The following is a 17,613-nucleotide window of genomic DNA, read 5'->3' as shown; positions in this document are numbered from 1 at the left end:
TATAGTTATCTTGCTAGCTCTCATTTCTTTCTTTTAGCTAGCTCTCTATCTATCTATCTATCTTGGTAGTGATCTAGCTAGCTCTCCTTTCTTTTATCTATCTATCTATCTATCTATCTATCTAGCTAGCTAGCTAGCTAGCTTTGTAGTTATCAGCTAACTAGCTCTTTCTTTTTTCTTTCTATCTATTTATCAAGCTAGCCATCGAGCTAGCTATTAAGCTATCTTTATAGTTATCTTGCTAGCTATCATGCTATCTTTATAGTTATCTTGCTAGCTCTCATTTCTTTCTTTTAGCTAGCTCTCTATCTATCTATCTATCTATCTATCTATCTATCTTGGTAGTGATCTAGCTAGCTCTCCTTTCTTTTATCTATCTATCTATAAGCTAATAGTGGTATTACTCATCAATAACAGCAGAAGAATTTGGCCTATCTTACTTTAAACATAAACAACATATATAACCACATGCTGTACGCCTCGACCACGTCTATATTCAACACGTCTTTGCGTTTATCCTGTTTTTAATTACATATTTGTCTGTGCGCACTGCGTCTGTGTGACTTTCATACTCATTAAGTCGTGGCCAGGTGGTCGTTTTAATCTCAGCACAGGTGTCTGCATACTTAAATTAAAACAAAACAAAAAGGAAAGGAAAGAAAAGAAAAGGTCCTCATCCTCGGCTGAGCAACTGCATCAAATCATGTTGAAATAGTAAACAAAAACTAACTGCGACTCCGCGGCTACCTGACAAGAACCAGGAGCAGATTATTTTCACTGATTTAATCTGGATTTGCAGCGTGTCGGTCCTGCGGAGGAGACAGACTTTGGCAGCCAAAGCCGCTGCTAAAGGAGCTGCTGTCTCCTCCGCTGTAATATTCCTGAAGCTGCCGGTTATCATGTCATGAAATTGGCCCAATGAAAATCTTCCCCGTTAACTGTAACAATATAAGTTTTTTTAAAGGGATTGGAAACACATTGAGCCATTGCACTCTGGGATTGATTTTACCTCTCCCCATGTCTTCTTCCAATGTTCCACAAGTCTCTAAATCAGGACCACATTTCCAGAGTGCGGCGTGGACCGTGACCCATTTTGCAGAGCCTTACCTATTCACACTTGAATTTGAAAAGGTTGCTCGAGGTGAAAAAACGCAGCAATTTAACGCATGAGATGCCAAACCAGGTGTTCCAGATCGTGTCTAACAGGGGACGTCAAGGTTTGGCTCCTGAAATGAACTGAACTATTTTGGAATAATTCACGATATTCTTATAATCGGTCATTATGTAATCCACGTAGTGCAGTTTCTCGCACATATAAGGTAAAGTGTAAGTTAGAGTCTCTCTGAAAGTGAAAATCAGGAGCCCATATGTGCATTTAAGCTCAGTGTGATTAATCCTCCTGTTCATACCGGGCGTGTTTCCAAATATAACATATTGGGAACAGAAATTCACAGTTAAAGTGAGTGTGATGTTTCTACAGTCTTTAATTAAGCTTCAATATTTCAAAGTTGCCGTTTTTCTCCTGTGTTTCCCACAGTGCTGCAGCAGAGTGTGTTGAAGGTCCAGTATGTAACATTTAGGAGTTTTAATGAGAGAAATGTAATGTTGTATAGCTGTATATTGGCTTTAAAAGTTTGTTTTTGTAGCCTTTTTATAGAACTTAATTCAAGATATGTCATGTTTCTACAGCAGTTTGATCCAGAGCCTGTATTTTACATTTTGAAGCTGAAGCTAACTTCTCAAATTAAGACGACAATCAAACTTCTTTTTGGTGCATAAAGGTCACTGTAGTTCCCCAACGTACCTTCGAAAGCATGGGGTGAGCGGAGAGGGTTCTGCCGTTTGTTGCAATCTCCAGTCTCACCATTAGATGTCACTAATTCCTACACACTGGAGCTTTAAAGTTATCTGCTCTACTGAGCCTGCAGTGCATCCTTCATTTATTCACAAATAAGTCAGTCTTTATTTAAGATGTTATACAAGGTATTACATGAATACAGCAAGTTTTGATTTATTTTTAGTTAAAATACCATTTAGTTCTAGTCGTATTTTAGTTGACTAAATCTGCTAAAATAGATTACGTCTAGTTTTTGTTGGTGAAAAAGGGTTTTTGATGAACCTTTCTCTTCATAGTTTTCATCAATGGAATTAACACTACATGAATAATATATATATATATATATATAATAGAAAATGACCCTTTGTACATATATATATATATGTATATATATATAAACACATATTTCACTTGTTGAAAATCTGAGAAAACTGGAAGTGGTCTGAGAAAAGAAACTGCCGAACTTAAAAACTTGAATAGTGAATAGTAGCTGCAGGTTAGCTTGTTAGCTAGTTAGCAAAACACATCATCAAAATGGCAGACAAACTGCCACCAAAATTCTCAGTCAAGACAATCCCTTTTGGGGCGGAGCTTCAACAAGAGGGCCAAAGGAAAATGGAATGGTGTTCGATGTAGCGGTCGTCTGTTGTTGCTAGCTTTCTATGCTTCTTTGTTTTCAGGGCTTGGCAAAAGCTGGGTTAGCGGTGACGGCAGGCATAGCATTTAAATGAAAACACAATAGTATGAGTCTGGCTGACCCTCAGAACAGCCACAAATCCCGAGCTTTGAGTGTATAGTCTACATAACTTCCTGTGTTTTAATACGATCCAGGTTAGCTGGACGTATCCCCGCGTGCATCTACATAAATCCTGCATTTATTTTTAGAAAGCAAGCGTTAGGGTTTACCTCACGCCGACATGTTCTCCAGCACACACACGCTTTAATGGAACAAAGATGACGGTGCAAAACTCCCGCTGTGCAGCAAAGATACCAAACATGTCTTGGTTCAGTGCGCATACATCCTCCCTAAATAATGTATGGTTCTGTCAGACAGCGAGGGATGAAGAGGAATTAAGTTATTTATTCAAACTACTTAAGAGGAAATCTGGGCTTGTTTGCAAGTGTACGCAGCAGACGGCGGCGTTATACTCACTCCTTCCCTCGCACACACGTCTAACTAAGAAGTCTAAACAGTAAAGGTGAGATTCAGCCGCTGACCTCCTCCCACTATATCTGCACTGAGATACCAATCTTTAATGGATTCTACACAGTCTTCCGTCATAAAACATGTGCTCAGGCCGAGGGGAAAATTGGAAACGTGTTGGAAACAAACACAGAAAACACCTTCACCAACAAGCTGTCATAACAACACACACACACATACACATACACATAAGCACGGGGCTATTAATCATTTCAGTGCCATTAAAAAAAAAACCCCAGGAGCACATTTCTACACCATCGCACTATCATATCTACAGTGCGCGGAGGCGGCGGTTTGTCACAAGTGGCACCGGCTAATGAATATTAATGCACTCGGATGTCAGAAGAATTAATTGTCGAGGCGGGTAAATACCGCATTATCTGCGAGGCTGAGATATTTGACGGCACATCAACGGCAACAAACTTAATTTCTAATGAAAAGTGGAGTTCGGGGATGAGTAATGGTTGTTGCGAGAGTGAGCAGAGACCGCCGGCAGTGTCTGCTTTTTTTCCGTACAACGGACTTTCAGTGGAGACGGTAGCTCTGTAACGTATTCTTCTTATTTATTTTAATGATTTTTTCTGAGATCCTCTCCACGCCATCAATAAATACAGTTGTCTGCAGGGGAAAAAAAGACTAAAATAAAAATAATAATATCATTGAGTTAGTATGACTTATAACATGTTAGTGTGACTGGAATTCAAGTAAATCAAATCTCTCAAAGTCAGACTCACACACCCACATAACGAGGTCGACGGTTGAATTGCTAATACTTATCAGGATGAAGTTATCAACTCTTTGTTGGCATTGTACGGCATGTTTCTGCAAAACTGCAGATTTGCATGAGCTCGTGTTTCTGAACCAACATGTTTGACATTCAGCTGATGTCTCGTTATGTTACGCTACATCTGCAACTTCTCCTCCTCCGCCTGCTTGCCTCAATCCTCAAACATATGTCACTGTAGAAATGTTGATTTGACTTGTTTGCTAAACATAACATTCAAACATTTCTATGTTTCTGTACAGAAAGAAACTTTTCCCAGTCTAATTGCAAAGTTTTATTTCCACAGTGACCAGGCTGCAGACTCACAGAGAGCAGTTTAAACATGAGAATATATTATTCTTATTTACTCTTTCTTCTTCTTCTGTTTTGTTACCCCCTCCTTGCAGCCGTGCTCAGCAGTTGGTGGAATTACGCTGTGACTTAATGAGTAAATGAACTCTCAGCAGTACATTAGTTTGACTCAGTGGCTCCAAATGAAAACTAATAAAGAGAAAAAACTAAACTTATAAATATAAAATAGTCAGCAAAATATAAGTTGGATTATTATAATATGATATTAATATGGATAAAATATTTATTGGACATTATGCTACCCACTCTCTCACACCAACACACAGGGAAAGATGTTGTTTTTATGGTAGTTTGGTTAGGTATCTGGTACATTAATTGGAGCTGCGTGTTGAAGGGAACAGCAGCGGATGAGATTGGCACATCATTGCAAGTTAGTGAGTATTATGAAGTCCCATTAGGGTTTTTTCTAGCTGTAGAATCAGTTTCTCATGGGCGTGTCTTGGTGTTTTTAACCATAGTGATGCTGATTTCTCGCTTTGCTTGCGCTGTGTGCTTCTTCTGCCTCGCCTGCTCAGTCATGCAGTTTGTGCAGCATGGAAATGTTGTGCGTCATGAGCGCGACAATAAACAACTTCATGGCAGTTTTGCGCAGCCGTGCTTTGAAGACCCCGCCAACATTGAGGAGGTTCTATGAAGTAATGGAGCCGAGTCGAGTCAAGTTGAGCCAAGTCATGCTAGAACTGTATAATGGAAATGCGGCCATTACTGTGTTGGAAGAATATTGTAATTTTTTGTGTGCGTGTGAATTAGTTGAGGAGAGTCAAGAGGTGGAAATTGAAAACGAACTGCCCAGCCAACGTGATGAATGAATTCCAGAGTCCTTCAGATTCCATAAATCCATCTGCTCAGACTGGTTTAAGCTGATGTGCAAAGAATAAATGCAACGTGTAGGAATAAAGGCTCAGGGAGCGTGTAATCGCAGGCGTGGACTTCATAAAGGCGCACAGAGCATCAGTATTCCTTTGCTTCTTCGCCGAAAAAAGCGTGTGCGTTTCAGAGACGGATGAACAGCTGGACACAGCGAGATGGTATAGATTAGCAGGGATGACTCAGCGCCTGCCTGTCAACTTCAAGTGTGTGTTTGTGTGAGTCCTTACGCCAGAGTATGGAGGCAGAGCGGGGGGGAAGAGAGAGGGGAGAGAAATGCCCACAGCGCGGCCCGCCATCTCTCAGTTCCAGTCCAGTGCCTGAGGAAATGTACCCTGATATTAGCTATTAAAGAGCAGATTGTCTGGGGAGCCATGCCAGCGCTGACAGCAGCTGTACAATGGAGACGGTGGCAGGGAGGCAGGAAACCGGCTCAGGCATTTTTTTAATCCACATTCTCTTTCCTCTGGTCTTTAACTGACGCCTTACACCAAACACCAAAAATTCAGGTGAAAACCACATCGCCGCTGGTCAAAAACATCCATTTAAAGACAGGTTTAAAACGGTTTTTGACCAGTTGTGAGATCACCGTTCACGCCGGGGTCAAATGACGTACTCTAGGTTTTTATCAGCTTTCTTTGACTCCAATTGGTATTAATGGGAACATTAGATCCCATTGAATGGCCCTAATTTCCTCTTTTATCTGCTTCAATTTTCAGCAATTACGCCATCACGTCTGGCACGACATCCATCTTCTGGCCGTTAACGTTGAATGTTTGGGCTGAACCATTATGTTATCAGTCAGTTCAAGTGCACGATTGATTAAAAGACGGCTCTTAAGCCGCGTTTCCACCGAGTGAACGCCGTGTGCGTCAGACTCCTGTACGTCTCTATGAGCTAGTGGCTCATGCTGTGGTTCTGTGTGTTCCGTACCTGCTGTAAATGTCAATCGCCACCGGTACAACAGTACTGCAGCTCATACAACGTCTCCTTCTACGGTAGACGATCTAGTATCACTGTCGTTCTTGAAGCACTCTCGAAAAGTAGTGCTGGGCGTGTGCAAACTGTGAATTTCATTATCTGGAAAAAAATATTAGTCAACAACAGTCAACAAGCAAAATCTAAGTCACTCCCAATTCACGGGGGCCAGCAAGTAAAATAGAAAAATCTCTTTCTACAATGTCTTCAGGTTATTTCCATTAAACGCGGCAAACACAGTTTCTTCTCTCTACCACTCATGTCACATTTTCACACATTTCAGTGTGAAAAGTAAGTGTCCCAATTTTCACATTAACATTAACTTAAACTAATGTCAATCTCACTTCTTGGTAATAATAGAAAAATAAAGTCATAAAAGGTTAAATCTTATCTATGGCTCAAAAAGTACGTATGTAGGACGCCAAGTCCGACTCCAGTCCGACTCCAGTCCGACTAAGTGTCTACATGCAGTAACATGGAGTAATCGGACTATGAATCGCATTATCCGGGTAAGTGAGTCTGACTAAGACTAGCTCAATTTTAGTCGGACTAACATGTTTACGTGACATTAGGAAAACCAAATGACTGTCTTAGTCTGACTAAAATTTGACTTTTAACTGGACATGTTCCACAGTGTCATAAAATACCTTCAAACCCAGGTGTTTTTGACTCGTGAGAGTGGGGTGCAAGTGTGTGTGAGGCCTCCACACATGAGCGCCGACACACACTGACTCACATCAGTGAAGTGAAGGCAGCAAACCTGATGAGGGTGTGATTGGTTTGGCTCCACACCTGCACACGGGGGCCACAAATGTTCTCATTTTTGGATTAGGGATTTTTTTATCTTTCTTTTTTTGGATGGCGACGAAAACTTCCCAACAGAAATTAGGTGCGGATCATTTACTTTCAGATGAAAATTGGAAAGAGATAAATCAGTGGGAGTTTGGATCAATGGCTCCTGCTGCAGTTAAACGTCTGAGATAATGTTTTTCTCCCTTCAACACAAAGAGGGAAGAGAGTGCAAGTGTCGATACATGCTTATTTATGAATGCACATTATCAGTGTTTGAGTCGAAGAATCCTCAGCTGTGACTCTTTTCGGGGGGAGGGGGGGGAGCGCACGTTTGAGCATCAAATGAAATTTGACAGAGCTCAAGAGCGTTGAGGGATTTCTGTCCTTTAAGTTGTGACAGCGCATAATTAAAGCCCAATCATTTTAATTAAAGACCGTGATCCAGCTTCATTGAGAGAGAGGTAATCAGATCTGCGAGGGAAACCTCGTGATCGCCTCAAAGAGCGGCGTCTCAGAGGAGAGAGGGGAAAGAATAGAAGCGTCTCTTCTCCTCCTCTGCCTTTCCCTTCGTTCTTTCATTTACATCTTTGTTCCCACCGTCTCAATTTCTCTCGCTTTAATTGTGATCTCCTTCCTCTCACCCTCTCACATCCTTTTGCCACTTCAGCTCTACCTTCGCCTATGTCTTTATTTTTGCTTAAAGGGACAGTTTGGCTTAGTTTGAAGTGTGGTTGTAAGAGGGATTGACAAATTATCAACAGTGGCGCCGCTAAACCAGCCTGAGCCCTTGACATTTGTTCAGAGTGAAGACACGGCCGCCAGCGGGGACAGACAGAAGAAGAAGCAAAACACTGCACCTGCTTGAGTCTACAACATCTTAAGGATGTTTTCGATCCTTTTCCACAGAGTTAAACCACTTTTTCCAGGTCAAAACCTGGCGTTTGTTGACCTCTCACGCTCCTGCACCAAAGCCCATAGAGAAAACTGTGGATTTTACATCACAGCACACGGGAGTCGCTGATCCACTGCTGCCTCCTTCACTAACTTCAAATGTGTTATCTTGTGACTTTCCTGTTTGAAATCCTTTGTCAGGATTAACCTCAGTGACACAAACTTGCCAAACATCGCAGCAGCAGAGCTGCAGCCCCTGAGTCCCTGTGAGCTTAAAAACACTGATTTTCTCTATGGGGTTTGGTGCACAAGCGTAAGTGCTTTACACACTTTAATATCCAGCCAGAAACAGGGCTAACAAGGTTTTTGTAGATCAGGGTTTCTGTTAAGTTTGTTAGCTTGTTTCCTCGCCGGCAGTCATGTTTTCCCATGGACATTCTCGTCACTATGGAAACGCACAACAGTGTCACATGTATGCGTCAGTTTTCCATAATAAGAAAAACGAAATATCCCTCCAGAGTTTGCTTACTTTTCCAGTTTCACTTTCATTAAACCTTTCCTGCTTCCATATCTCACCCTGTTCTCATTTATAATCCTCTCCTCTCTTTAACCTGGCCTATCGCTCTCTCTCTCTCTCTCTCCCCCTTTGTCTCCCTGCTCTACTGTAGGGCCTCGCTCGCCCATACCAACTTTAGATTGATCACAGTCATTACCTCCATTAATGAGAGAGGATTGAGTTCTTAACTGGGCCTTGCAGAGTCAGTTAGGTCACACTGAGTGGGGATATGGATTACTGGAGGCTTCCCAGAATGCACGGCGTCGCGGACCAGCCAAAGTACACTTTAATCACCTGCCCTTCCAACAGCAAATGGCTCCTAAATGACACCGTGGTGAATGGGTTTCACGGCAGCACAAGGGCAAACACACGCATGACTTAACCTGGAATGTTCTCAGCGAGCAGCTCGGCACAAAAACAGAACACTTCCCTGTTCTTTGTGAATATTACACATTTACCTCACTTTTTACACCAAAAACATGATTGTTCCACTAACACATTAAAACAGGGACCAGCTCCAACTACTACATTATTAGTTTTTTTTCCTTTTTCCACTTAAAGCTGCTGTATAGGAAGGGTCACTTGAAAACTACTTGATTGCTGAGTTTTGTCCTCAGATTATAAAACTACAGAGGCAGTTTCTCCGTCTCTGATACGCTCTAATCTTAGTACATGTTTATGTTCATTGTCCAATTCTCTTTTAAGCTGTTGGAATTTGTTTAAAGGTTTAAGTTAAAGTTATTACGTGTCTGTAGAACAGTTGTAATAGCAGACATTAGACGACAGCCTTTAAGGACAGATAAAATTCCCTTTATTAATCTGGGAAATTTGACATGACTTGATGTTGCAACAAACCTCTGCTTAGCCTGCACAGTTTCAACAAAACACACACGCTTCCCTGGTTCGTGGATTACAAATGCTTTGTGAAAAGACACCCAGAGTCTGGATCTGGATCCAGATCACCACCAAAAGTCCAATCAAATATTCCTTGGGTCATAACTGTCCTGCCCAGAAAATTTAATCCAAATCCATCCTTTAGTTTGCTGCTCAGAGACATTTACGTTTAAGAATTTAGCAGATGCTTTTATCCAAAGCGACTTACAACAGAGGAACAAGCTACACAGAAGAAGTCTTAGAGAGAAGGGGAGAGGGGTTAAAGGAAGTACAAGGATAGAAGATGCTCTTGGAAGAGCTGGGTCTTCAAGAGCTTCTTGAAGATAAACGTGTCTGTCCGACTTAGCGTGCAAAAAAACAAAGTCATCTAATCGTGACGTCACCAGACTGGCACACTCCTGTTGTTATATTACAACGTTACATAATAAAATTAGAGCAACCAAACTTTATAACGCAATAAACTAATGTACACCCAGACCTGGCAAAACTGTATTTAAGACTTTTTAATAAGAGCCTGTGTGTAAAAATGAAGTAGCAGCGTTTTTAACGAGGAGCTTCACTGTGGTCAGGCCGCTGTTAAATATGATATCTATTATTTATGATGTATTTAGCCTATTCTTAATTGCGTCTTTCTGTGGTACTGTATGTAGTTTTACGTAGTAGTTACGTAGTACGTAATGTACGTAGTACGTAATGTACGTAGTACGCAAGAAATGACAACAAAGAAATCTTGTGCAGGGATTTTGAATTTCCCCTCTGGTTGATTGATAAATGTACATGTTTTTCTGAACATTGGAGGCAGCTGAACTAAATTCTCCACTTTTTTCCCCTATAAAACATCGTAGATTCATAAGATCTTACAATGCCACCTCCACCTCCTGTTTTAAGCCACAGCAAATCTTTTAAATGACTTGTCATGTCGTAGAAACAATGGCCTCCAGGTGAAGAACACCATTTCATGCTCAATATGAGACGTGTTGCACTCGCTTTGTCGCCTCTTTTGAAAGCTAACTATTGTTTTCCTCTTCCCATTTTGTGCTAAAGTTGCTCCAAACAAATCAGGCACCGGACTCCGGCAGTGAATTCACAAGGATGAAATTGATATTGATCTTCACACTCCAGGTAGCAGCGCAAACAAGCAGGTTTGCCAAAAAGTCTTTGAGCATTTATTGACAGAAGCTCCTGCCAAGGTTCCTCGACATGAATACGCCGATTGTCTGAGTGATGAGCGCTGTTTACTCTCCGCAGCCGTTGTTACAAACGGTGTACGACGGCTGTTATGGAAATTCTGTCGTAATATCTGCCCCAAATACAATGGGTCAACTCTGAGTTGAGTGCTCCTTGCCAGAGAGAAGATCTCTGGAGAGGGGACTGACGCAGATCGTGTTTCCCAGCTCTTAATGACGCTGAGGGTTGGAAAAAAGAACGAGGCCCAATCTGTGAGGTGCACCTGCAAAAACAACCGCGGGGAAAGATTTAGTCGTAAAAACGTATCGAACCAAAACCAGGCAAACATCTGATTACTGATTAAAGATTATTCTGATGGTACATTTAGTTTAGCCGGGAGCGACTTTGGCCAAAAAAGAAATGCTGGCCCCGAGTCATCACCAAACCTCTCGTTGCACTTTTGTGGAGCCGCGCTCGCTCTGCCCTTGAAAAGCTGCCCAGAGAAGCAGGTGTGACAGCCGGCTGTGATTTCAGGTTGTTGTGATGCCTGGCACACAGGACTGCACTGGGAGACGCTGTAAGTAGTTATTTGCACGGGGGCGAACGAGGCTGCCGCCTCTCTGCCCGTGGCGTGAACATTATTCATCGCGGGCGACAAGGTCAGCCACATCATAAACACTTCGCAGATTAATTATTGTTCTTCTGGTAATGGCCTGGGCTTGATGGGACATGCTAATGTAACACACGACTTAGGTCTTCTTCTTTCCCCCCCCCCCCCCCCAAGTCTAATGGCTGATATTTGTCATATTACTTCCATTAATTGTCTGTAGAATAAAAATGATGCTAAAAAATAAAAATATCCAGTTTGAAACATGAACACTTTAATTAGTAAATCAGTTACTCATTGATGGCAAAAGTCAACAATTTTGATCAGTGATTTGATCAGTTTGAGTGTTTCTTAATAATTACAACATGCACACTGTTAAATGTGAATCTTTTCTGGTTTCTTTGCTCGGCATAACAAAACAAACACCATTAAAACTGATTAATTTTGGTTTGAGGACTAGATTTAATGTCGTGGACCAAACGAGTCGTCGATTTATCGCGGAAAAACAACAGATTAATTTTGTCATACTTTCAGTCCTGCTGTGATTTTTCAACGATTCTATTACGATCTATTTATTAACACTATATTTTCAATAAAGCAATTTAAAAACCCAACAAACATAATTTAAACTGACCCTGTTTTACTCTAATAATAATAACAACACAGAAACAGGAGAAACTACAGATAAACTTCAACTAAATCTGCAGTAACACAGTCGTCGCGCTCTGACAAACAAATGACCAAAAATCTCTACCTCTGCTGATGAGCTGAACCTCTTCTTACAACTCATCTCTTTCCTTTGGCCTTTGACACTGTTTACGTTGTTGATGTTATTTCTATTTAATTTTGTTTTTGATTTATTTGTTTGTTTGTCAAGTTTATTTAATTTAAAACATCTTTTTAACCAAAATTACAAACAAAGAAAAGGAACAGTGTGTCGGTGCATTATACACTTAGCATACGTTTTTATTATTTTTGTCTTATTTATTTTTATTTGATTGTGGTCTTTGTGTTCGGCTGTTACTTTTATCCACGTTTTTATGTCTTTTAATTTATTTTAGTTGTTTTAGATGAATCTTATCGCCTCGCCTGAGCTCCTGTGCCTCTTATTTATTATTCAGTGCAGCACTTTTTGGTCCTCTGTGGTTATGTTTAAAAGTGCTTTACAAATAAAGTTGGATTGGATACCAGTGCAATTGGGCGCTTGACAACTCATGGATTTGGAAACAAGCTTAAATACACAACTATACTTTAGCAACAAGTCCCAAAAACCTGCGACTGCCAATATTTGGAGCCACTTTACAGAAAAACAAGCCCAAATTCGCTTAAAATACACAAACTTGGCAACTATGAACCCAAGCCAGACAATCATTCATAGACTTTTGTCCAAACCTGACCCGAGCCCTTGGAGACCCACGCTCATCCATGCTCTATGTTCTACCGTTCAATTAAACGTGGAACTGTTCTATTGGACATTTGCTCCCGTCTTATCTCGCCCTGTGAGACGTAAATCCTCTGGACAGTTAACTCTCTATCTGTCTCCATGAACGTCAGAGTGCATGTCTCCGGGGACGTATGGGCCCCTCCCTCCATCAGTCGTTATCTCAACAACTTTGTGGATATCCAACCCCAGTTGCTACGGTTACTGCTGATGACAAAGAAGGGGCGACGCAGATAAGTAGTGGACTCTCTGTGTGACCTTGCCTTTGTGCTCCGTTTGAGTAAGAGACGACTGTGCGAGAGGAGAAATGGACGTAAACAGGAACGTTTTGTTTCTGGGACGTTGATGAATGCCGTCAAAGTTTGCTGCAGTGTCTTTTGTCCAAGAGTAAAAAAAAGAGAAATTGGGCATCGTGATTTAAAGTGTGTGCAGCTGTGAGACGTGGAGTCATAGGGCGGTGTCTGTTTTGGCTGTTTCAGACTTGGACTTTTACATATTCAACACAGCAGCTTTAAAAAAACAAACTTTCACTGCTTTTCTTCCTGTCGCTTTTATTCCAATTATTGGATTTTTATTTATTTGTTCATGAGCCAAATATTAATGGACTTGTTTGTGTTTGAGGGAGAGATTTGACACCAGCTGACACTGCCATTAGCAGACATTAATTTCACTCTCGTACGCCGCCGTCGCTGACATTTCAGCTAAATCCACGCTGTGAGCGTCGCTGATGCACTTTTAATCGGGAAAATCTCTCGGCCCAGACAATTGTTATGGTTGTATATAATGGCTGAGAGTCAGAGAGCAACAGACAACAACCAGTCAGGATGTAAATGTGTATAACTGCATTATCATTTCTGACTATAACACAGCATTTATTAAATTTTTTTTATGGTACAATGTGCAAAGTTTAGTCAGTTTAGTTGGTGATGTCCCTCCACTCCACTCACCCTTTCCTTCAGTTTTCCAACACCTTGGTTGACACCAAATTCAAGGATTTTCCAGGGCCAATTCCCTCAAATTCAAAAACCAAATGCTTAAGATGGTAGGGCAACCTCTAAGAGCGTCTTCGTCCACTTTTTTTGATTTGCAGCACGCTCTGCTTCTGGACTAGTGATTGTCCCTTTTGTGATCTTGGTCAAAGTCAGTCTTTGTCTTTGATGAGACAGAGATCTTAGAATTTTCATTTCCCAGGCATCACGTCGTCATTTGCTATCTCTCTTAACTTTACTCACTCATTGTTCTGCAGGGGAAGGTCTACAAGACGGTAGTGAGACCTTCTATGGTGTATGGTGTAGAGACAGCGGCACTGTTTAAAAGGCAGGAGGTGCTGGAGCTGGAGGCGTCAGAGCTGAAGATCCTGAGATTATCAATGAGAGGGACCAGGATGGACCAGGACTAGAAATTAGTATATTTGGGGGACAGCTCAGGTTGGACGGTTTGGAGATAAAGTAGGAAAGTGAAGGTTGAGATGGTTTGGTCACGTGCAGAGGAAGAACAGTGGTTTTATTGGACAAAGGATGTTGGAAATGGAGGAAAAGAGGAAGACCACAGAGAAGGTTGTGAAGGAGGATATGAGGACAGTCAGTACAACAGAAGAAGACACAAGTGATAAGACAAGGTGAATGATTTAAATATGATGTATATATCATAGCTGGACTGTGCTGTGAAAGCCGGTCATGTGCCTTGAACCCATGAGGATTCAGGTCTCCAGACTGAATCCTCACAAACACTTCTCTACGTCTCTATAAAAAAAAAAAACCTACACATTTACATATTGTACATTTGAGGCGTCCGTCTTCAGAGAAGCCGGCGCCTCAGGACGATAAACCTGAGTCCTTCAAGGCCGTTTACATCCTCAGCTTGAATAAATTTCCCCACGAGCCTTTTCTGTCTTCACGTCTTTCACCCACAGGTCAAAGCAGAGACATTAAATGCTGCTCAAACCTCTGACGTTTTTACCTATGGCAGAAGTGACAATGCAACTTTCACTGCACCAAATGCCGCCGCCGCCGCCGCCGGGATAAATAAGGACCATATATATACGTATATAATATAAGGGCTCACAAAAATAGCATGACATAATTCACTATTGATTTGCTCTCCTGGCTGTCTGGTCTTCATTTCATGACAGTGGAGTGGGGAGAACTCACAGGCAACGCCATCGATCAGGTTGTGCCGCCGAGGCAAAATTTCATTTTGGCCTCGGCCATCTGTATTCCACACAGCGACGCGTGATGTTGTTTTACGAGTCAAATATATCGATCCTCTGCCGTCGCCCGCCTAAAAATATCAAGATTCTCTCAGAGCACGGCAGCAGTTATTTGTGTAAAATGTTAATGTGTGTGTCAACGTGTGTCAGGACCTGTTTTTTATTTATTTATCGGAATTCTCTCTCTTCAATGATTACTGTATGAATCGATGCAGAAAAAACTCTTAGAATCAGAATTAGCTGATCGTAAAATATTGTTTAATAAGGCTAAAAGAAATTGGTTCCGGATAGATCCAACATCTTTTCATGAAATCTTTCAAAGTTGAGTCTTTTAAAAAATGACATTTCCTGTATCCTCTACATCGGGGGCAGACCATAGCAAAGCAGAAATAGGACTTGGCTTGTAACGAAACGGTTGCTGATTAAAGTCCCCACCAGGTCAAGGGCTGGAGTACCCCTGAGCAAGGTGCCCAATGCCCATTGCTCATTGTTAATTGGACCATTGGGGATCTAGTGAAGTACTTGCTCCGGTCCCAGGCGACCCCTCAGGAGGGAGAAGTCAAAGGACAAAGAAAGAGTCCTGTATCCACCACTATTTCTCAAATGGGGGTAAGAGTACCTCTGGAGGTACTTGGACTTACACCAGGGGGTATGTGAGGTTTTAACCCAATTTTATCAAATTGAATGGACGTTCATAAACTGAATGTTATATTCCTTATATTCAATGTTTCTGTCTTTTTTTTGTTAGAAAATATTTATTTAAAATTACGTTGAGGATTTAAGGATTTTTTGTGAACAGATTTCATTTTGAGAACAAATCTTTATTTTAAACCAAAATAATTATTTTTTTTTAGAATAAATTAGACACTGATGACGCTGCATTGTGTTTAAGCCTCTTTTTTTTTTTTTTACCTCCCAACCAAAAGTGCTTGGCTGGCCAAAAATTTCACAGGGGGTAATTACTGAAGAAAGTTTGAGAAGCACTGCTCTCTACACCATTGTTTCCCTAACGTTCTAAATGGTGACCCACTTTTAAAGATGACAAGCAAACACATTCACATAAATCTTACCTGAAAAGTTGGGAAAATTCAGCAAATTTGTTTGGGGACCCAAAAACACCAAAAACTTTAAGACAGACTATCAATGGTTTTTCCTGGAGCTAACAGCTAAGCTAACAGCTGAGTCCATACATTTGCCCTCTGTGAGGTAAAACAAGTTTAGTTTCTTTGTGTCCTCAATTGTCACGGTAAAATACAAGAGTTGCGTTCACAGAGCCCTCTGTTGGACAACTTGCTAATTACTTCAAACTGTCTGCTGTGCTTCGAGGCTGTACATATATACTGTACAAATGTATTATACTATTATTTTAAATTGGTGCCAGTTTGAATTATCGCCTTCCACTGTCGTGTAGAGTTGTGTGTTCATACTTAATATAAAACGACCTTGGAGTCAGTTTTCAGGGAAAACAGTGATACCATAATGGAAACTAATCAAATCATGTTGAATCAAATTGTTACATACAGTAAAAAATCTAAATCATATCCATGCCAAAGGGAAAGATGCCACACAGAGTACCAACAAGAAAACACATCAACATTTCGTGTGCTGCTGTAAAATAACACGTATAAAATTATTTGGCAAAAGAGCTATTTTTCTTGTTTCACATGGTTTGCAGAAAAGTGAAATTGGAATGTTTTTCTGAGGAGAACAGGCCAGATTTTTACTTTACATTTTGTGCCACCTGTCAATAGAGTGTCATATGAAGCCAAGTCATTCAAAAAACAAATTATGTTTTCCTCTCCACAGATGTCGTCCCCGGCGCAGCGCCCCTGCCGCTTTCCCCGGTGCTCAGAGCGGCACAACTGCTGGTAACCCCTACTGTGCCAGCGCCGGCACCCGCGGTCTCGCCAATAGTCCTGAGCAGCACGACAGCGACAGCCCTGGAGTCTACCTCAGCCACTGGAGGGGAAGAGAAGCAATTAAAGCTCAATTCACCCTCAGAACCAGACCTGGAGCCCGAGGCCGAACCCGAGGCAGAGTCAGACACAGAAACAGAGGAAGAGAAAGCTCGGCGTCTTCTCTACTGCTCGCTCTGCAAAGTGGCCGTCAACTCGGCGTCGCAGCTGGAGGCTCACAACAGCGGTGAGAGGCGCTCGCTGACATTTACTGCAAACAGAAATATTTACCCAGACAGGTGACAACAAAACAGACTGTTTGAACCTGCGGGGATTCACACGTCTCTGTGTGTTTTCTCATTAAACACAATAACACGTTTATTATATTCTTACAAATATCCACCAAATCCTGTCCCTATTTTTTTCATTAATCCAACAACTAATTTAGTTTTTTTTTTATTTAAAACAAGGGTCTCAAATAAGTAGTTTTTTGGTACTCAACTTTAGTCAGCTAAAGAAAGAAAAACCACATCAACTAACACAATTTGAAGGTTATGTACCATAGTTGTTGTGCTCCAAACGACAGCCTAACATCCTGACATAAGGAGACAGGGTAGTTAGGTGAGGAATTCTGGGAAAACTGGACAAATTTGTTCTCCCCGTGCGGAAGTGTGGCTATGTCCTGTTACTACTATGGTTTTTGCATTTGACTTGTTTCACTAATTTATTCTCTCACTGACACTGCTGCCACTACTCAGTCCGTACCAGAAACTTGATTTGTTTTACACTAAAAGTGCTAAATTGCGGCTAATTTTCCATTTCCGCTTGTTTTATGACCGTTAAACCCCTAACATGTATATTTATCGTATGAGAATTACTACTCAAATGAAATTTAACTTTATTTTATTTAAAATCATCGCAGAAACTGCCTTAGTTGTGACAGGAAGTAGCCATGTTCTAACAGGAAGTAGCCACACTTAGCTGGTAGCCGAGCTAACATGTTTAAAACATTGCTCTCCATTTGTGAATGCAGTCATGGCAGACAATGTGAGCAGTACTGCCCCCAGCACTTCCTGTAGTGCACTGCACTTACAATCAAATGTGTTTATTTAATAACATATGAGGTAACAGCAGTAATCC

The 17,613-nt window shown here is 41.3% G+C and overlaps 1 protein-coding gene across 1 annotated transcript in view; it reads left to right on the top strand.

The window, feature by feature from the left end:
• znf385d (zinc finger protein 385D) overlaps window positions 1-17,613 on the top strand; it is a 101,692-nt gene that overhangs the window by 68,490 nt on the left and 15,589 nt on the right. Inside the window, exon 5 of the mRNA XM_058648096.1 lies at window positions 16,385-16,720. Coding sequence (XP_058504079.1) covers window positions 16,385-16,720 — 336 coding nt within the window. The remainder of the gene's footprint in view (window positions 1-16,384; window positions 16,721-17,613) is intronic.

Source organism: Solea solea, chromosome 13 (assembly GCF_958295425.1).
Source record: "Solea solea chromosome 13, fSolSol10.1, whole genome shotgun sequence".
NCBI classification, from domain to species: Eukaryota; Metazoa; Chordata; class Actinopteri; order Pleuronectiformes; family Soleidae; genus Solea; species Solea solea.
The sequence above is the reverse complement of the archived record's forward strand: the minus strand, read 5'-3'. Positions and strand labels throughout refer to the sequence as shown.